The sequence below is a fragment of the Anolis sagrei genome, chromosome X, assembly GCF_037176765.1.
Source record: "Anolis sagrei isolate rAnoSag1 chromosome X, rAnoSag1.mat, whole genome shotgun sequence".
NCBI classification, from domain to species: Eukaryota; Metazoa; Chordata; class Lepidosauria; order Squamata; family Dactyloidae; genus Anolis; species Anolis sagrei.
The window spans coordinates 25682677-25704336 of record NC_090034.1 but is presented as its reverse complement, the minus strand read 5'-3'; the positions used below and the strand labels follow the sequence as shown (position 1 = coordinate 25704336).

At 41.2% G+C, this 21660-nt stretch overlaps 1 protein-coding gene across 1 annotated transcript in view; it reads right to left on the bottom strand.

The window, feature by feature from the left end:
* The window catches only part of VPS35L (VPS35 endosomal protein sorting factor like), a 73097-nt gene extending 55377 nt beyond the window's left edge, over window positions 1–17720 (bottom strand). The window contains exons 1-6 of the mRNA XM_060786294.2: window positions 17633–17720; window positions 7756–7855; window positions 5008–5163; window positions 3849–3971; window positions 1581–1605; window positions 507–583 (exon numbers count right to left, since the gene is read on the bottom strand). Coding sequence (XP_060642277.2) covers window positions 507–583; window positions 1581–1605; window positions 3849–3971; window positions 5008–5163; window positions 7756–7855; window positions 17633–17649 — 498 coding nt within the window. The 5' untranslated portion in view covers window positions 17650–17720. The remainder of the gene's footprint in view (window positions 1–506; window positions 584–1580; window positions 1606–3848; window positions 3972–5007; window positions 5164–7755; window positions 7856–17632) is intronic.
* Window positions 17721–21660: the final 3940 nt, after the last annotated feature.

The following is a 21660-nucleotide window of genomic DNA, read 5'->3' as shown; positions in this document are numbered from 1 at the left end:
CTGCCTTGGACATCATTCCACAGATAGATACATAGATAGACAGATACAGTCCACTTGCCTAGTTTCCAACAGACCTCACAATCTCTGAGGATGCCTGCCATAGATGTGGGCAAAATGTCAGGAAAGAATGCTTCGGGGACACGGCCACACAGCCCGGAAAACTCACAGCAACCCAATGATTCTGGTCATGAAAGTCTTCAACACATTGAACATTGCTTCTCTTGCTATATATAATGACAAAAAAGACTCCTTGAAGCACCAACAAGATTTTCTTTGTTATTTTTGCTCAGCGGCACTTATGGAAATGAACAGATACCTTCATTTAACACTGCTCTGTTTACAGGATTTCAGAGTAATGCTGTCTGATATCTGTTGCGTTAAAAAGTTTTAATGTTTTGGTTGATACTTCTTTTTTCTTACAGTGTGTTTTATTTTATTCTTTACTATGTGCCACCATGGATATTTGAGAGAAAGCTAGGATGTTGACAAGCAAAACATTAGCCCACCTCTTCAAGATCATCCAGTTCTTCCAGCCTTGTCCGCACCTTCTCAGAAACTGCGGATCCAGGAGTTGTTGCTTTTCCTGCACGCAAATGTATGTTTAAATGCCATAAACTGTGCCATATATTTTGGATTGACATAAATCAGAGTTTAGCAAGTAGTTGCTCGCCAAATACTATTTTCTTCCAATTGCTATCAAGTTCCACCAGTCTGAAGAACAGCAAGGGATGATGGAGCTTCTGGAAGGCCATTGGCTCCCCAGCCAACCAAGATGTAAATAAAGGCCACACATTGCCAAAAATAAGCCTTGAAAATGGAGAACAACTGTTCAAAATTTATGGCTCATGACTGGACTCTGGGATGTTCTTTTGGTGACTTTTTAAAATAGTAATAACAATAATACTTTATTAATATCCTGCCACCATCTCCCCGAAGGGACTCGGGGAGGCTCACAAAAGCACTCAAGCATGCAAACATATAATACAACAAAGTACATAAATGAAATAACACAATAATGATAATAATAACTATAAGGTCCATATAAATAATATATTATATTATATTCCATATAATATAATAATTTCATATGTTGCAATTATTTATATGCTAAATTTCAGCTTTCCAGACATTCAAGAGAAAGGACATCTATGTTTTAAATCAAATATAGATATTTCTGCATTTTATATCTGTATAGCCATCAGATCTAGGAGATTATGAGCATACAATGAATCAAAAGAAGCAACAGCTTGTATTTATTCCCCCAGCCTTCCTTGGAGGCTATATAAAATCATATATAAAAACCTAAACACATAAGATCACAATACATAAAACCATAATGATACTGTAAACGTAAAATGTAACTATGATTGTATGCAATGTGACATCATGGATTTACACGTTTGTCCTTTTATCATTTTATATGTGGTAGTCCCTGAGATGTGTATCCAGTTCTTTTGCTTCTATGTAATCAAGAAGTATGGCAATTTCAACATCCTTTTCATTAAGCAACATGTTTCTCTTTTCTATAAAATCAGGGAAACACCTCTTTATACAATTTGACATACAAAATGACTATTTACCTTTTTCAGATCCCATGTACAAATTCTGAAATGAAATAAAAACATTTTTTATTTTAAAAAATTGTGAATCTTCAAGCTTAGGTGTTCTCACTCACCAAAAACAAAGGTATATAAAAACATATGGTTTAAACATTTTAGACTGTTCTGTAATAAAAGTAAACTATTTCATGCTTTTAATTCCAATATGCTTATATTTGGTTACTGCTGAGAACAACAATGCCTTTAAATATAAACCAGAGAAGAATAACAGGGGCTGCTGTGGTTTTATATGGTTTTAGGGATTTAATCTGAATTATTTTAATATTAATGATGTTTAATACTGTTTTAATATTTCTATATTCATATTCAGACAGGGAAAAACTCTGCAGATCAAATTTTTAATCTGACTGAGTTTATCAAGGCAGGATATGAGAAAGGTTCCATTACAGGAACAGTTTTTGTGGACCTTACAGTAGTCTATGTCACAGTGCAACATAGAAAATTGCTGTATAAAGTCTACCATATTACCCGGGACAGTCTGGGACTATGATTTTACAAACACTGTCTAGGCCCTCCTAGAAAACTGCGGCTTCTATATAGAGTTTCAAGGCAGAAAAAGTAGATGGAGGAGGCAAAATAATGGTCTACCTCAAGGCAACGTTCTTGCATCGATCTTGTTTAATATCTTAACAAATGATCAGCCACAACCACTACTCACAAGGAGATATATATACACTGATGACCTTGGCCTAACAACACAAGTAAAAGACTTCGAAACAGTCAAAAACCATCTTCCGAATGCCTTGAAAGATATCTCCAGCTACTTCAAAGATAACCACCTGAAGCCTAACCCGGCCAAGACACAAGCGTGTGCTTTCCATCTAAGGAACCGTGAAGCCAAAAGGAAATTGAAAGTTACCTGGGAAGGCCAAGAGCCTGAACACTCTTCCCACCCTAAATATCTCGGTGTCACCTGAGATTGAACACTAACATTTAGGAAACACTGTATGAACACCAAGCACAAAGTAGCTGCACGCAATAACATCCTGCGGAAACTCACTGGCAGCACATGGGAGGCAGACCCAAAATTGATAAGAACATGAGCCCTGGCCTTGTCTTACTCAACTGCTGAGTATGCTTGCCCTGTTTGGCATGAGTTTGTTCACACAAAGCAGGTGAATATAGCACTAAAGGAAAAATGTAGAATAATCACGGGATGTCTTAAACCTACACCTGCTGATACGACTCTATAAGCTAGCTGGCATTGCTGGTGATAGGAAGTTGCTGCTAAATGTGAGAGAAATAAGGTTGAACACTGTGAAAGCCACCCACCCAGTAGACTTAAATCAAGGAAAAGTTTCATGAGAACCACCACTCCTCTAAATGTTCCCTCAGCAAGAGCAAGAGCAATAATAATAATAATAATAATAATAATAATAATAATACCAATAATAAATAACTTTATTTATACCCTGCCACCATCTCCTCGAAGGGACTTGGGGTGGCTAACACGGGGCCAAGCCCTCTGGGCAGCTAAACCTGGAAATCCCTAGTGGATGGAGCCTGAAGAGGGTCTTCCAGGGGCAAAGCAAGAATGGGCAACATGGAAGTCCCTGAAAAGACTCAGAAGCTGAGTGGGCAGATCAAAAGACAACCTGGTTAAATGGCATGGCCTAGGAGAACCCTCCACCTTGTGCAACTGTGGAGCAGAACAAACAACTCCACACCTGTATGCTTGCCCACAATGCCCTGCCTTATGCACAGAGGAACAATTGCTTAAAGCTACAGACAATTAGGTTGCCGTTGTCCTTTTTTAGACTAAAATTATTTAGCCTCCATTTCATCAGTGTTATACTTATTTATGCAATGATTTAGACATTAAATAAATTTGTATATTTGTGTATTTTAAATTGTATGCTGATGTTTTTATGTTAAGCCGCTTTGAGTCTCCTGCAGGAGAAATAAATAGGGGTGTGAATAATAATAATTATTATAATTATAATGATAAATGTTATTGAGTCCTGCTTGGGAGTTTCATAGAAGCATTTGGCTGAACATCACAGGCTGCATTAAATAGCTCTTTGGTCTGATCTAGTGCAGACCATCTTATGGTCTTGACACAAATAATTCAGAAATATGCTAAATGTTCTCAAACAGTAAAACAAAACAAGTGAAACCCAGAATGCTATATCAACAATACTGAATTTCAGACACTTTTATCCTGCATCAAATCAGTCTGCCTTTTTGCTTAGTGATTGTTTTAAGAGCAAGGATGAGATGCTAACTCACAATAGAGAGCTTTTCATTTGTTGTATATCGAGAGAGGATATCACCCCGCTTGCTTGACCAAGGTTCAAAGTCGCTTCCCACACTTAAACTCTCTTCTTTGTCACGTTTCTTTTTGGTGCTCTCCTACGGAAGAAATAATTTCACATAAATGAGAAAATCAGGATCAGACAGAGAGGAGAGCAGATATTTCAAAGGTCTTTTTAAATGCATTATGGATATTTTAAGCCTCCTTGAAGGCCACAAGTACTTTTCAAGGCAACTCACAAAGTAAAAAGAAATCTAGCAATAATAATGAGAATTAATAAGAAGTGGTGACAAAAAACAACAGATATCCTATCTTTTTATATAAAAAACTCCCCTACAATCCTGAAAATGACTGCATGCAAACCTATCAGTGATCTTGTATAAAGACAGAACTTGAAAGGAAAGAAGGAGAAATGACTCAAGGGTTTTCCTGAAGGTTTGTAGCGGGGACAGATCCAGTAAGTAACCCATTTATGAAAATTGGAGGACACATCTTTTGTATTATGTCATCATCACCCCTGGTGATGCAGTGGGTTAAACCACTGAGCTGCTGAACTTGCTGACTAAAAGGTTGGTGGTTAAAATCTGGGGAGTGGGGTGAGCTCCCACTGTTAGCCCCAGCTTCTGGCAACCTAACAGGTTGAAAAAAAGCAAATGTGAGTAGATCAATAGGTACCGCTTCTGCAGGAAGATAACAGCGCTCCATGCAGTCATGCTGACCACATGTCCTTGAAGGTGTCTATGGACAATGCCGGCTCTTTGGCTTAGAAATGGAGATGAGCACCACCCCCCAGAGTCAGACACAATTAGACTTAATGTCAGGAGAAATCTTTTCCTTTACCCTTACATCATCACTATCATAGTTATAATTCCACCTTTCTCTTAGTCAGTGCCAAGATAAGCCATACAGATGCCTTTCCTCCTTATCCTACAATGTATTCATTATTATTAACAGTCTTTCCTTCATATAACAGTCTTTCCTTCAATGGGCTCAACGTGGTTCTCCTCCACCCTACTTGATCCTTATTGCAACCCTATGAGATAGGCTAAACTGAGGCCCCATCTACACTGACATATAAAATCCAGATTTGAACTGGATTATATGAAAAAAAAAAGAGAGAATAACTATAGTTACAGTCAGCATTGGGTCTGCAGTTGCTGCAAATAATGACAAAGGATCCGTGCCATCCAACACACTGCTCAGAGGATCCATCATGGAACTGGAGGACGACGACGATGTAGAAGACGTGCTTCCTTTACGTCCTAATTTCTTTGTCTTAGATTCAGTGACCTGTGAAATACATAACAGTTGCCAAAGCGATCTGAAAGAACACGAGGAAGATACAGCAAACAGAGACAATTCAGTTCTATTGAAAAGACAGTTCCACTACATTTCCTCTGTCCAGCTTTCACTCCATTAGGCAAGAAAAAGAGAAAGAGGGATAAAAAGAAGGAAAACAAGACAACATCAAGCCTTCTGAGAACCATGTGTCATTTATGATACTATTAGTTTTTACTGTAATTTTATTTTAGGAATCAAGTGGCTATTCTAAATAAGTCAGTGTGACTCAATGTCTCCACATTACTCCAAAATAGAGTCCTATTTGGGCAGCATATTGCCAAAGTAAAATAAATATTCATGGAAGGGAGCATACCAGACTTCTTTCCCTGTGTCTTTACTCTCCTCTTATGACAGTCTGAAGAGACCTGCAGATGTGGCTGGACTTGCCTCAGATTTGAGATGGTAGATTACATCTATAGCATTTACACAGTCTTGCTCATACTTATTGAATTAAGGGAAGCCTAAGCCTTTTCTAGCGTTATGCTGTCCTGCCTACATGAAGATGTGAAGAGGGCAATATGCTGGTCCTGCTCCTTCCAAAGTTCTCCTTCTCAAACACGAAGATTCCTCTACACATGAAGGCTCTACATTCAGCACTAGCAATTCTGAAGATGTCGGTATTTTTTCCCCAACTTCAGCGTCCTGGAGGTTGTGCTTGATTCCAGCCACAGGAGGGTGCTGTCGCTCCATCCTCTAGGACGAAGAGCCCTTGATCACAGACTTCCTCCTTCCTTTGATCGTCAGCATTTTCTGGTATTTCTTTTATAGTACCGTAACATACCTCCCTGCTTAAGCAGTGCCCAATTTCTCTACTCACAGCTCACAGCTGTTTTTGAACTGCTTAGGTGGACAGTAAGCTGGGCTGAAGGTCGGGTGCTCACCTCAACCCAAGCTTTGAACTGCCAATGTTTTGATTGGTAAGATATATTTCTGCTGATGATTAGCCAGCTGTGCTAAAGCCCAGCCCTAGGAGTTCAAAAACATGCTAATGTGAGTAGATCAATATGTACCGCTTTGGCGGGAAGGTAACAGCGCTCCATGCAGTCATGCCAGCCTCATGACCTTGGAAGCATCTATAGAAAATGCCAGCTCTTAGGCTTAGAAATGGAGATGAGCACCACCTCACAAAGTCTGACTAGACTAGGCTTCATTTCAAGGGGAAACCTTTACCTTTAGGATAGTGAAAGAGGCATATGCCACTTCTAATATCTTAGCTAGATAACATAACATTGGAACAGAGCTTAAGATGACTGTATTTCAGTATATTTTGCTTGGAGAAATGAAGGATGAAAGAAGGGAACATGATAGCCATGTTTAAATATTTGAAAGGAGGTCCCATTGAGGAGGAAGGGGCAAAGCTTGTTTCCTGCTGCCCTGAAGACAAGGACACAATGGAGCCATGGATTCAAACTGCAGGAAAATAACTTCCATCTAAACATTAGGAAGAACTTCCATATGGTAAGAGCTATTTGGCAGTGGAATACACTGCAGCCTCGAAGCATGAAGGAGCCTCATTTTCTGGAAGTTTTAAGCAGTGAGTGGATGGCTGTCAGGAGTGCTTTGATTGGGTTCTCACGCCTGGCAACAAGGGCTTGGACTGGATGGCAGTTGGGGACTCGTACAAATCTATGATTCTGCGATTCATCAAGGTCAGATAAACATCTGTGCTGCAGATGTTATCTACTACCTCTTAACTTACAGATACAACTAAAGCTGCAATCAGAAATAGATTTTATCATGCTTGGAGAATTACTGAATTGTTAAATCCAATATATGTGATTTATATTAATTGTATTGTTTTTATTTATTGCTTTCTTGTTTTATTGATGTGTTGTTGTGCTTGGCCTCATGTAAGCCGCGCCGAGTCCCTTGGGGAGATGATGGAGGGGTATAAATAAAGATGATGATGGTGATGATGATGATGATTATTATTATTATAGTGCCTCCTCCCAAATAAGATCAGGTCTTTACTGATTTAAAACAACGAGATAACGAGAAGTTCTATTACCATTATAAACTGAATAATCATGTACAGCTCCGCTTCTCTTACATGGTTCTTTGTTGTTACTAGGCAAAAATGTGTACAGCGATGTAGCTAAACAGGCTTGAAACGGTTGTTCTAGAGCAGTGGTTCTCAACCTGGGGTCCACAGATGTTTTTGGCCTTCAACTCCCAGAAATCCTAACAGTTGGTAAACTGGCTGAGATTTCTGGGAGTTGTAGGCCAAAACACCTGGGGACCCACAGGTTGAGAACCACTGTTCTAGAGAATACCACAGCCAAAAGGGCATCGCTACTTTCTTGCAAAAATGGAAAACAGCTGGCTTTCCAGATGTTTCGAATTTCCATTCCCATAATCCCTGACCATGGGCCCATCTGGGAACTGAAATCCAAAACATCTGAAGGGACAAACGTTCCTCAACCAAGCTTTATTTGTTGTTCCTGTGACATGGTTTCTCCTCCTCTGACTTCTCAGTTTGCTCGATCACAGGCCAACATAACAATGCATACTTTTTGATGCAATAGAATAGAAGAAACTTACAATGATGGGTTTGAGTGGATGATAGTCTCCAAACTCCACAGACACAGGCTCCAGCCTGCATGATTCTAATTCACGGGTGTAATTTCTTGGTCTTGCATGCCTGAAGGAGGAAAGTGTAAAGACCATCATTATTTGAAAAGCCAAGTCAAATATATCTATATTTTAAAATCTTGCCTTTATTTCTCCAATCCAAAATGTATCTTTTCTGCCTATTCTTGCTTTTCTGTATAATCTTTGACTCACCTTTACTGATGCTGGACTAAAACATATCCTACCAAAACACACACACATATCTAAACCATCATCCACCAGATAGTCTGTCAAAAAACATCCCAAGCCCCATTTTGATTCCTTTTCCCCCCTTTGCCATTTATTTCCAGTCTCTCCTCTATCCAATAACTACCTACCCCACAATCCCTTCCCTTATGCTGGATTCCCTATCCCATCACCTGTGTCAGCCCAAACCCTCTGTGGATATGGAAATCTAGAGGATCTCCCTTCTTCACCCACAGGTCCTTTCTGTGTGTGTTTTCCTTCCCAAGGGGGATCAGCCCATCTAGTGTCCTTGCCTTCCTAGGACCCTACTATCCTTTTCTATAATTTCATATTTTCTTCCCCCATGGGATGCATGAGAGAGATAGGAGCCCCTTGAGGTTCTCATGGCCTATGGGGTACCCTTGTAACCACAGCTTCTCATGTGTGTATATGTATAATCTTTTCTATGCCTTTGTATCACTTTATGAAATTATTGGAGAAGTCACCAACTTGTTCTTGCAATGACCTTTGCCCGCATTTTTCCTGTCCTGGGAAGATCAGCCAACATCATGCCTCAATGGAACCCATACAACCCAGGTGACACAGAGGATAACAGGAGCCAGATGGACCACCCTTCCTTTGTGTTACTGTTTGGACACTACATGACATTTGCCAACTCAGCATGGAGTTTCCAGTCATGGGATACCATGCCACCGTCTCCCCTTTGTTATTCCCAGCCATTGGACACTTATATGAACAGTATTTTCTGTTGGGACTTGCTTGGGAGCTTGGTGTTCAGGATACTGGGCTCGATCAGAGACTGCATACAAAAGGGACAATAAAGGTTTCAGGAGACCTATCAGGATCATTGTGCCCATACACCAGGGATATTTGACATTTGATCAGTCATAACCTCATCCATTGTTTTGAAACCTGCCAGGCCCTCTCCAACCACTGGACAGAGAGAAATCTCAATCTGAGGCAGCCAGTGCCCTCTCATTGGCTGAGGCATGCCAAACTCCCGCCTCTCCAGGAAGCCCCACTGGCTCAGCCAATCACAGCAAAACCAAGTGCAGCTGGGGGGGGGGGGGATTTTGAACCTGTAAAGTATATAAAACTGCATGTTTTACTGTGTTAGGTATCTCAGCTTATTTTGAGCGGGCTACTGCAAGTTGTCATCACTTTCAGCTGAAATTTCACATGCAGTAAGGTAATGCTCACAATCCTGCAAGGTATACTCCAGCAATACATAGAGCGAGAGTTGCCAGATGTACAAGCTGGGTTTAGAAAAGGCAGAGGAACGAGAGGAGTGCTGCAGGGTACCATTATTAATGACTTAGATGAAGGGCTAGAAGGCATGATCATCAAGTTTGCAGACGACACCAAATTGGGAGGTATACCAATACTCCAGAGGACAGGAGCAGGATTCAAAACGATCTTGACAGATTAGAGAGATGGGCCAAAACTAACAAAATGAAGTTCAACAGGGACAAATGCAAGATACTCCACTTAGACAGAAAAAACAAAATGCAAAGATACAGATTTGGGGGACACCTGACTCGAAAGCAGTACGTGTGAAAAAGATCTTGGAGTCCTTGTGGGCAACAAGTTAAACATGAGCCAACGATGTGATCTGGCGGCACAAAAAGCAATGGGATTTTGGCCTGCATCAATAGGAGCATAATGTCTAGATCTAGGGAAGTCATGCTACCCCTCTAGTCCGTTTTGGTTAGACTACACCTGGAATATTGTGTCCAATTCTGGGCACCACAATTCAAGAGAGATATTGACAAGCTGGAATGTGTCCAGAGGAGGGCGACTAAAATTATCAAGGGTCTGGAGAACAAGCCCTATGAGGAGCAGCTTAAGGAGCTGGGCATGTTTAGCCTGAAGAAGAGAAGGATGAGAGGAGATATGATAGCCATGTATAAATATGTGAGAGGAAGCCACAGGGAGGAAGGAGCAAGCTTGTTTTCTGCTGCCCTGGAGACTAGGACACGGAACAATGGCTTCAAACTACAAGAGAGGAGATTCCATATGAACATGAGGAAGAACTTCCTGACTGTGAGAGCCGTTCAGCAGTGGAACTCTCTGTCCCAGAGTGTGGTGGAGGCTCCTTCTTTGGAAGCTTTTAAACAGAGGCTGGATGGCCATCTCTCAGGGGTGATTTGAATGCAGTACACCTGCTTCTTGGCAGGGGGTTGGACTGGATGGCCCATGAGGTCTCTTCCAACTCTATGATTCTATGATTCTATGAGAAACCAAGTTGCCAATATCCACTGAATAATGGAGAAAGGCAGTGAGCTTCAGAAAAAACAACTATTTCTGTTTTATTGGTTATTCTAAAGCATTTGACTGTATGGATCATAATAAATTGTGGTAAGTTCTTGGTGGTATGGGCATACCAAACCACCTTGTCTGTCTCCTGAGGAATCTGTATAAGGACCAAGTAGCAACATTAAGAACAGACCACGGAACAACAGACTGGTTCAAGACTGGGAAAGGAGTACGGCAGGGTTGTATACTCTCACCCTCCCGATTCAACTTGTATGTAGAACACATCATGTAATGTGCAAGGCTTGATGAATCCAAGGCTGGAGTTGAAATTGCTGGATGAAACATTAACAACTTTAGATATGCGGATGATATTATTTTGATGGCTTAAAATGAGGAGGAACTGAGGAGCCTTCTTACCAAGGTGAAAGAAAAAAGTGCAAAAGAACGGTTGCTATTAAACTTTAAAAAAAAAACAAGATTCTGGCAACCAGACTGACTGATAACTGGCAAATAGAGGGAGAAAACATGGAGGCAGTGACAAATTGTGTTTTTAGGCACAAAGATTACTGCAGATGCAAACTGCAGCCAGGAAATCAGAAGACGTTTACTTCTTGGGAGGAGAGCAATGACCAATCTCAATAAAATAGTGAAGAGTAGAGACATCACACTGGCAACAAAGATTCGCAAAGTTAAATCAATGGTATTCCCCATAATAACCTATGGATGCAAGAGCTGGACCATAAGGAAGGCTGAGCAAAGGAGGAAAGATGCTTTTGAATGTGGTATTGGAGGAAAATTCTGAGAGTGCCTTGGACCACAAGAAGATCAAACCAGTCCATGCTCCAGGAAATAATGCCTGACTGCTCACTGGAGGGAAGGATATTAGAGACAAAGATGAAGTACTTTGGCCACATAATGAGAAGACAGGAGACCTTGGAGAAGATATTGATGCTGGGGGAAATTGAAGGAAAAATGAAGAGGGGCCAACCAAGGGCAAGATGGATGGATGGTATCCTTGAAGTGACTGGCTTGACTCCGTGCCTGTCATTGCTGGGGGTGGCAATGACAGGCACGGAGCTCTGGCCTGGGCTGGCCCATGAGGTCACAAAGAGTTGGAAGCAACTGAATAAATAAACATCCCTCCTCTCAAAGAGAGGCTGGATCAAACGGATGTTCAATAAACTTAAACATTGACAGAGAGACCCTCGTGATGCTAAAACTTTATGCTCTGCTAAGTCCTTAAAACATAGAAAATATAGCATTTGAGCACCTTGCCACTTGTTTCTACCCATCCTTGTGTAAACTTAATATTGCCACTGTAATGTAATGTTCTGTGTGTGTGTGTGTGAGAGAGAGAGAGAGAGAGAGAGAGAGAGAGAGAGGCCGAACCCGGAACTCCCTGTTTCAAGATGATCTGATCTGCAGCAGGGAGTTCCTCAGTTCTCCATTGCCACGCTTGGGCCAACCTGCATGAACGTGGCCACAGCAGCAGCTGCAACTCAGAAGCCTCCTCATTTCTTCACTTTTTCCCCTTTCCTAACATTGTAACTAATCCCCCCAATAAAAGTATCAATTAATTGTAACCTTTTTCCTCTCCATAGTGTTACTTTGGGTCCCTTTATTGCCTCAAACTTCTCTTTCCATAAAACTTTCTTTTCCCTGTCCTCCTGGGATGTGATTTTCGCATCCCAGGGAGGCCGAAACTGCGTTCCCTTAAACCACGGATACAGAAACCCCCTCAGGTCCCCATATCAGCGAGACAACTGATCGCCTCAAAAATGGTGTCACCCTTCTCCGGGGAGAATTCTAAGACTAATGACTACCTCGGTTTCGCCCTGCTGCCGCCTCTGCCCTGGGAATAATCTTTTTTTGTTTCTGAAACCCCAACCTAGAGCCCAGCTGTTTTTCCAAAGACGTTGCCTTGCTGCCACCATTTTGTGGATGTCCAAGGAGCCTGCTGATCTTGGAAGACTGTCGCGGTTGCCCCCTATGACCGCAAGATGTCAGCAGGCCACCTTGGTCCTTGGTGTGGAGGGATCTGTAGTTCTCTCCATGAATCTTGATCTCCAACATTGGCAGATGGCTCATAAGGACTCCGTGGATGCTGGGTCACCTTTTCCCACTTGCCTTTCCTGGATTTTATAACTTTGATAAACTTTCCCAAACTTTCAAGGACTTTTGAAAACTTTCTGGACCTTCTTCCCCAAGCCCTGTGGACTCCCTTTCATGATTACGGGATGATATGATTTCACGATTATGAACTTTTTCTTTTGGACTCTGGTGGGTGCGATGGGTGTATATGAAATTCCTTTTTGCTTCATTATCCCTTATGTATCTCCCCTGAACCTTATGTGTATGTATGTATATGAAAATATGAAAAGCCACTTCTTGTGACCCCAATATGGCACAAAGGGCCCAGAGGAAGCTTCTCTCTGGGAAGATAATCCTTTGACTAAGGAATCCGGACAGAAACTCCTTGCATGGCAGAAACAAAGGATACACCCCCCAGGCCTCAGAGCCGGTCCTCCTGGGGAAGTGTCCACTCGGTTGATCCCATCATTTCACAAAGGGGCAAACAGCCCCAGGTTGCTTCACTCTCTGTTCACTTCCCAGCCGAAAATGCTACTCAGATTACACCCACTGTCTCCATATCTCAGCCTCAAGAAAATCCGGATTCTGGTGGTTCCGCCAGACACAAGATGTTCATCTTCAGCTATCATCACAATACCTGGCCAGCTAGAAGACCCCCGAGGGGACTCGCCAGCCCATGGACAAATAATTAATAATTTTAATAAATTCAATCCCCATTGTTTCCTGCTCATCCCACCTATCCTTCTCCTGATCAGCCAGGAAGCCGAAGCGGCGCGAACTCACCGATTGGCTAAGGCGCTCGAGAGGCAGCCAAGCCTCCTCCCAGCCTCCTCAGCGCCAAGCCGGCAAGTGGGCGGGCGGTGGGGAATTCAAAGTTCACAGACTTGTATTTCCTATAAAAATGTACTGTTTTACCCTGTATGGTATGTCTCTCCTGACGAACTATCGCGGTTTGACATCCGTACCAGCTGGACGAAATAAATACAACTCGGTGGCTTTTCTTCAACTTTGGTGAGATTTATTGGGAAAAATCTGGGAAAATTCTATTGGCTCTTTCCTTTGCTCACCAGAGTACCGGACTCTCGTTGGTGGGTCTGAGGGCTCCTCTCTCCTGGGTGGGAGCCTATAAATTCTAGCTCGATATCATGTGTGTATTCAAATGTTTAATTTTAATTTTATTGCATATTGTCCCACACTTTTGCTCCTACTCATTTTAAATGTCAACAATGTAATACTACCTCATCCATTAAAAAAAACAAAACACTTGCTAAGATTATTTCTGTTGATTTGCTCCAATGCGCTCATATTTACAAAGGAAACAAGCTGCTAAAAAGGCCACAAAATATTTCTGGCAGAGACAGCACTTATTTTAAAAAGGACCAAAGAAAAAAAATTTAGAGGGAGGACTCAACCCGTACTTTGGACACCAAGGGAATTGGGCAGCCTAGTTGTCCTTGCTCCAACACATTTCATCAGCCCTCTCTTGAACATTCTGAAGAATTCAGAACAAAGACTTAAATGGTGTTACTAAAAAGGAATGCTGTACACTCTAATGAGACGCTATACATGAAGTTAAAAGAGAATCCAGCAAAAGCACACATGCCTGTCTCTCCAGGTTTCTTAATCTCCCATTTCCTGCCTTCCATGAGCATAAATACTCCCTTGAATGTACTTTTCTCAATGCCCCTCAACACTGTTGTTGCATTACTTGCCTCTTGGGAAAATTAGCATCTGTAAAGAGTTTCACAATGGAGAGCAAAGCATTTGGGTTAGCAAGGCAGCATTTTCAGTCGGCCCAAATAAGCATTGGAGGACAATTCTGGAGGCCAGAGTTCGAATCCATGCTTGGCAATGGAAACTCATTGGGTGACCTTGGGCAAGTTATATGCTCTCAACCTCAAAAGGCCAAGACCCTCTGAACAAACCTTACAAAAAAACCCTTATGTTGTCATAAATTGGAAACAATGTGAAAACACACAACAAACCTTGAAGCCATCACTTAGAGCTAAAGACCAGAAGTGACTTCTGGTCTTTAGCTTTAACCTGGCCAATTGATCCCCCTCCCTCATATATCAACAACAATCTATCTGTCTATACACATAATAAAAGTATGTGTGTATGTGGCTGGGGTGTCCATACACTGACAGACTCCCACTTCCACAAATAGCTATAGCTCCCACTATGCAGGAGACACCAATGGCCCTCCTTCCAATGACATTGCAGGTTATAGAGAGTGCAGTAAACATGTAGCCCAAGCCCTGCCAATGTCCTCTTCAAATGTCATACTGCCACCAACCAAGTGAAGGCTTTAGTACGGGGACAATTCCATACTAGATTTTCTATTTTTCTTCCACCACAGACATCCCAGTGTTTCTTACTCTCTCCATTGGTGTGATTTGCTTGACCCTGCACACTGTCTCTCCTTTAACCCTTTCCTACTCTTTTCTATGGCACACAGTAAACAGAGGAATTGATCAGCAATTGAACATACTAGAGAGGTTTGGGGAGAATTCACCATGATTTAAAGGAGTTGTAGGTACTGGGATGTATAGACAACTCTAAGCATTCCATGCCTAAGCAACCCCCATGAAATACATGGGGTGGCCATAAGTCAACAGGTGACTGGAAGGCACAGAAACACACACACTTAAAATCATTGGGCTTGGCTCTATCCTATTGGGCTGAACAAATTGGTATCCTCATTTCTGTGACAGCCCTTCAGGAATTTAAATGGTGCTGTCATGTCATCTTTGGTCTTCTCTTCCCCAGCCTGAAAACACTCAGCTCCTTGCACTTTTCTTCATATATGTTGTTATTGTCTACAGCTTATGGCAACCCTCTCCCTTCTTGAAAACCACTCAAATGCATCCATATCCTTCTTAAAATGAGACACTGAATGAAGTACTGAAAAAGAAGCCTAGCCAATACAGAACATAGTGACACAATAATTTTCCCAGACTTGGAAACTGGTTCTATTATTGTTGGCAAACACCATATTCGCCTTCTTAGCTGAAGAATCACACTGCTGGGTTAAGTTCAACTTAAAATCAACAATAACCTCAAGGTCTTTTCCATACTATCACAGGCTGGGCTGTTTTTGGAGTTGGGATATGGGGGGAGCAGGAAGGGTATAAAAAGAAGGGCTGAAACGCTATGGAGAGAGAGTTGGGGAGTGGGGGGGAGAAGACAAGGGGTCTACATTGTTAATTGCAGCAATAATATGTTTCATGCTTATGTCTATGTTTGATGTTTTTTTCTACTTTTAACAGTTTTTATCTACAGTTACATGTTATGGATTTAGATATGTGATTTGTATATATATGTGAGGCATTAAATTTGCCACTTATTATGTTGTAAACTGCTTTGAGTCCCCCCAGGGGTGAGAAAAGCGGTATAGAAATGTAGTTAATAAATAAATAAATCCCTAATTTAAATTCTTAAGGCTACAATACATCAGCATCAGGTAGCAGCATATTATAAACATAAATGAATGCTAGCTCTAGGCATGGAGGCAATCTAATTATAAATAAATATGAGTGAGAGCATGAAGGTAAAGCAAAGTAAATGACTGGCGCATAATAATTTGACAGTATAGGCTTACTGGCCTAATGCTGGCAAATATGTGTGCATATTTAAACTCAAGAAGAGATCAGTAGATCTGTGAATGATGAAAATAATTTAAGATCTGAAGGTGATACGATATGACTAGTAAAAAATACCAAAGACTTGGGAAGATTATTGGAGAACAACAAGAAAGAAAATGTAAAGATGGCTTTGCAGTTGAACATTCAGGCTAAGATTTGGAAGGACTGCTATCAAAGACCCTGAAGTCAAGATTGTATTTCCAGTATGTAAATCTGAATTCTCCCTAAAAGCCAAGAAGTCTCAACACTGAGCAGGTTAGAGGTCTCTCATTCATAGAGTCATCACAAATCAAAGATTTGAAGGCGGTTAACAACAAGCCCAATATAATGCTCCTTTCCTAACCTAGATCAACAGTGGCACCAACTGGATGCTGTCAGAAACCATTTTAATATTGGGTTGCTATGAGGTTTTTTTTATGGCTGTGTGACAATGTTCCAGTAGCATTTTCTCCTGACATTTTGCCTAAATTTGTAATGTAAGGTTTTATATTTTGTATAAAATATACTTTGTATATTTTAATGATCCTGTGTACCGCCTTGGCTCCGCTTGGAGAATGGTGGCATAGAAATTCCAGAAATAAATAAAATAAAATAAACAAACTTCCTTCCTTGGAGGCTTTGAAACAGAGGATGGTGGCCATCTGTCGGGAGTGCTTTGATTGTGCTTTTCCTAAAGGCAGATGGGTGTTGGACTAGATGGCCCACGTGGTCTCTTCCAATTCTATTTATTATTATTATTATTGTTGTTGTTGTTGAGGCTGGATGGCCAGTTGTCAAGGGTGCTTTTTTACATGAAGGCAGAAGGGGGTAGGACCGGATGGGCCATGTGGTCTCTTCCAATTCTATCATCATTATTAATCATTAAGCAGGGGCTGGATGGCCATCTGTCGAGGATACCTTGATTGTGCTTTTCCTGCATTAAGGCAGAAAGGGGTTGGACTGGATGGTCCATGTGGACTCTTCCAATTCTATGTATTATTATGAATATTAATATTACTGAGGCTGGATAGGCATCTGTCAGGGGGCTTTAATTGTGCTTTCCGTGCATGAAAGCAGAAGGGGGTTGGCCAGGATGGCCTTTGGGGTTTCTTCCAACTCTATTGATTATTATTATTATTATTATGGATGGCCATCCGTCGGGGTGGGGTGGTGCTTTGATTGTGCTTTCCTGCATGGCAGAGGGTTGGGCTAGGTGGCCTTTGGGGCCTCTTCCAACTCTATTATTGTTGTTGTTGTTGTTGTTAAGGCTGGATGGCCATCTGTCGGGGGTGCTTTGATTGTGCTTTTCCTGCATGACAGAAGGGGGCTGGACTGGATGGCCTTTGGGAGTCCCTTCCAACTCTATTATTCTATCATTCTATCAGTGACAGGAGCTGCAGTTCTACCTGGCCCCTGCTGCCAAACTGCAGCTCCCAGGACTCAAGACTAGCATTGGGTCCTGGCAGTTAAACTGTTGTCAAACCGCATTAATTCCACGCTGTAAATGCATCCTCAGAGGGTCCTTCCCATTCCCCTTCCCTTCTCAAGAGGTAAGGAAGGCAGGAATGGCAGGAAGCTGCCCTGCAAGGAAACCTTTTTCGCCTCCCCTTTCCTTACATACAAGCGCTTACCAGGGGAAGGCAGCCATCTTGACTCCGTCACGTGACGACGACGACGACGCCCTTTTTCCGCCCCACGCTGCTGCCGCCGCCGCCGCCGCCGCCGCCATGATAGTCGAGGGCAAAACGCCAGGACACTATGGGGAGGCGCATGCGCGACGGCAAGACTCTTAAAGGGACAGTGCTTTGGATTGGGGGATGCCTGCATTTGCCTATATGTCGTTCATGTATGTTTCAAAGCGTCCTTATGATCTACATACTATAACCCTATGACGCCACTATAATAATAATAAGACGCCACTATAATTTTATTTATTTATTTACTTTGCTTGTATACCGCAGTTTCTCAGCCCGTAGGCGACTCAATGCGGTTCACAACAAGAGCAAAAAGACAATCATAACAGCATACAATTTAAAAACCATTAACAGCATAGTATACAAAGTAATGACACATCAATACAACACCTTAACGTCTCGTCACTAGAATCGTGATCCAATTCGTCGTCCGTAATTCCGTTCCTATATTCATCATATTCATTGCACTGTTTATCCGAATGCCTGTTCAAACAGCCAGGTTTTTAGTTTCCTTCGAAACACCATTAACGTAGGAGCTGATCTAATGTCCATGGGAAGGGTGTTCCACAGCCGGGGGGCCACCACAGAGAAGGCCCTGCCCCTCGTCCCCACCAGCCGTGCTTGTGATGCAGGCGGGATCGAGAGCAGGGCCTCCCCAGAAGATCTTAGAGTCCTGGTGGGTTCGTAGGCAGAGATACGTTCGGATAGGTAGCTTGTATTATATATTGTATATTATATATATTACTAAAAATATCGCACGATAGTACAATATAATACAATAGAATACAGATATTGTGATATGCTAATAATATATTGTGCGTTATATTTACGACATTCATGTGCCGTCCTTCTCGCCCTGAAGGGGACTCAGAGCGGCTTACAAGTAATATGTAAATACAAGATATATTATTACCATAGCACAATATTAGTATTATATATTACATGATAATATTACATGTAATATAAAATATATAATTATAATATCATATTATTAGTATTTTATTGTATTACATGATAATATCATCAATATTATATGTATATACAATATATTACATTATATTATTAGCACAGTGCAGGAGACAAGGTTAATATATATCTCATATTAACAATAATATTGTAATGTAGTGCAATATACTAATAATATTGCAGTATTGTATATAATAATATTGTAATATAATAATACTAATATATTAATTATAATACTACTGATAATGTAGAATGATAATACTGTTTTATTGTATATTTGTATATTCGAAGTTGTATTGTAATGTTTTTAATTGTGAGCCATTTTGGGTCTCCGACTCTTAATTCTTGTTGTTGTTGTTGAGGCGGGATGGCCATCTGTCGGGGGTGCTTTGATTGTGCTTTTCCTGCATGGCAGAAGGGGGCTGGACTGGATGGCCTTTGGTAGTCCCTTCCATATTTATTTATTTATTTATTGGGGGTTCTTTTACCCCGCCCTTCTCACCCCGAAGTGGACTCAGGGCGGCTTACAAAAGCAAAGGCACAATTTGATGCCTGCATCATAAAGACAATCAAACACAGAATTACATCAATACACAGTTAACAACGAATATACATTATAACCATAAAATCAATAAAATCAATAAAACCAAATACAAACCCAATTTCTCCTCTTACATGGTCAGCGTTCGCTACTCATAGATCTAGTTTTACATTCCACTTCATCAATCCTCCTGGTCTTACTCGCCTGGTTGTCTGATTTAGTTGCCGGAGTGTCCAAAGGCCTGGTCCCATAACCAAGTCTTCACCCTTCTCCTAAAGGCGAGGAGGGATGATGATGCCCTGATTTCCCCCGGGAGTGAGTTCCACAGGTGAGGGGCCACCACTGAGAAAGCCCTGCTCCTCGTCCCCACCAGCCTCACTTGTGACAGTGGTGGGGTCGATAGCAGGGCCTCCCCAGATGATCTCAGACTCCGAGGTGGGACGTAGAGGGAGATATAACATAAAATAAAATAAACAGGAGGGCACAATGTTATGCAATCATGCGAGGCAAAATAATGGTCTACCCCAAGGCAGTGTTCTTGCACGGACCTTGTTTAATGTCTTTACTAACAATCTGCCACTGCCACCACTCACAAAGACCTTTTGCAATTCTCCAGTATCATTTTGTCAATTAGAAACTGATCTTTTGTGCCCCTACTTCTTCTTTTATTGCCTTTTTGTTCTACTGGCAAGATGTTATTTTCCTCCAAGTAATCCTGTATTTGATCCGCTATTATGCCTGTCAGCAGTTTGAACATTGTAGGCAGACATGTTATTGGCCTGTAGTTTCCTGGTATTATCCCTTTTGCTGGATCAAATACGTCTTCCCAGCTGTTATCCTTTTGCTGATGTTTCCAGTTTGCAGCATCTCATTGAACTGTTTGGCCATTTTTGAGTGCAGGCTAATCAGATATTTAAGCCAAAATCTGTGCAATTGATCATTGCCAGGTAATGTCCAATTCTTGACTTTCTTCACTCTTTCAGTGATCATTTCTGTTATTATTTCCAAGGTTCTCATTTTGTTCTCTGAAAATTTATTTTCAGTCTTTTATCCAGCTTTTTTGTTGTAACCTTTTTCTGTTCCCCACAAATCTTTCTAGAATGCTTTTGTAACTGTTTTCCTGTTTTTTTTCCATTTTTCACAGCCACCCGCTGATTCAGACTTTGGTAGAACCGCCTCTAATCAAACTGGAAAAGTTGATTTTGTTTGTATTAGATGACTCCAGCTTCATATCTCTTAACTTTTTTGGCTGTTGCCGTGATTTGTTGTTTCACAATCTCAAGAGCTTCTTCAATTTTTCTTGTGTTCAACCAATATTTTTAAATCAGGTTATTCTTTATTTTGACATTCTTCAGTTTTTGCTCCTTCGTGTTCTTTAGATTGCTTGCATCGGATCATAGGCTCTTGAATTTTAACTCCAGCCTTATTTTCCATTTTGATTTTTCAATCATTTTTCTTGCGGGTTTCAGTTGTTGTATCCCCAGTTCTTGTGTTACAATCACTGCTGTGCTGTATGCAAGCTGGCTGGTTTCTTCCATTGTTGCTAACTCAATAGTTGCAAGTGCAGCATTCACATCTTTCATTAGAGGTGCCAGATGTTTTCTTGATACTGTCTTCAATGTTGGCAGTCTTTGCCTTTCTTCCTTCAATGCAGCAAAGGTCATTTTTTTCTTTAAGTTCTTGTTGCTTTGTGTCCAATGTGCCAGGTGTAGTATAAGCAATGGTCACAGGTTCTTCATGCTCATCGTCTTGAAAAAATCCTGCGTTTTCTTCTGGCTCCATATGTTCACTGGACAAAGAAGTCATTAGATCTTCTGCATCTGTTGTTGTTGTTGTTGTTGTTGTTATTATTATTATTATTAACTCCCATTGCCAAACACAAGAGTTGGAATGGGAAAGCAGCCCACTGTAAGACCCTGTTTAGTCCCCCAAAGTAATTATTATGATTATTATTAAAGCTGCTAGGAACAGTTTCTTGGGTCTTGGGCTCTGCTTTTTGTATTTTTTTCAATCGCAGAATCTTTTTTTTTAACATGAGTGTTAACAAAATCCATGGATAATAACACAGACCAACCAAAAAAAATTTCTTGATGTCTTTGTTTTTAAGGCCTCTTCTTGGGGTTATTTGGTGTGCTGATTCAGAACATTGCACTGGATAGACCACATCAGATCTAGATTAATAAATATGGTTTTCTGTGGGTGAGCAGATGGCAACTACTGGATGGCATATGTTCTGTATCAGAAACTAGAGCTGGGTGGTCTATCCATTATAATTTTCTGAATCAGCACCCCAAATAACCAAGTCAAGTCTAAAGTTGACCAAAAACAGATTGACCTGCAGAATGGTCCCTGGTCAAGTGGTCCCTGGTCAACAAAAGGTTGGGAACCACTGGTTTAACAGTTCTTTTATTAGGAAGTTATCTTAAAATGTTTAGGTGGGATCACTTTCCCTGCAGTT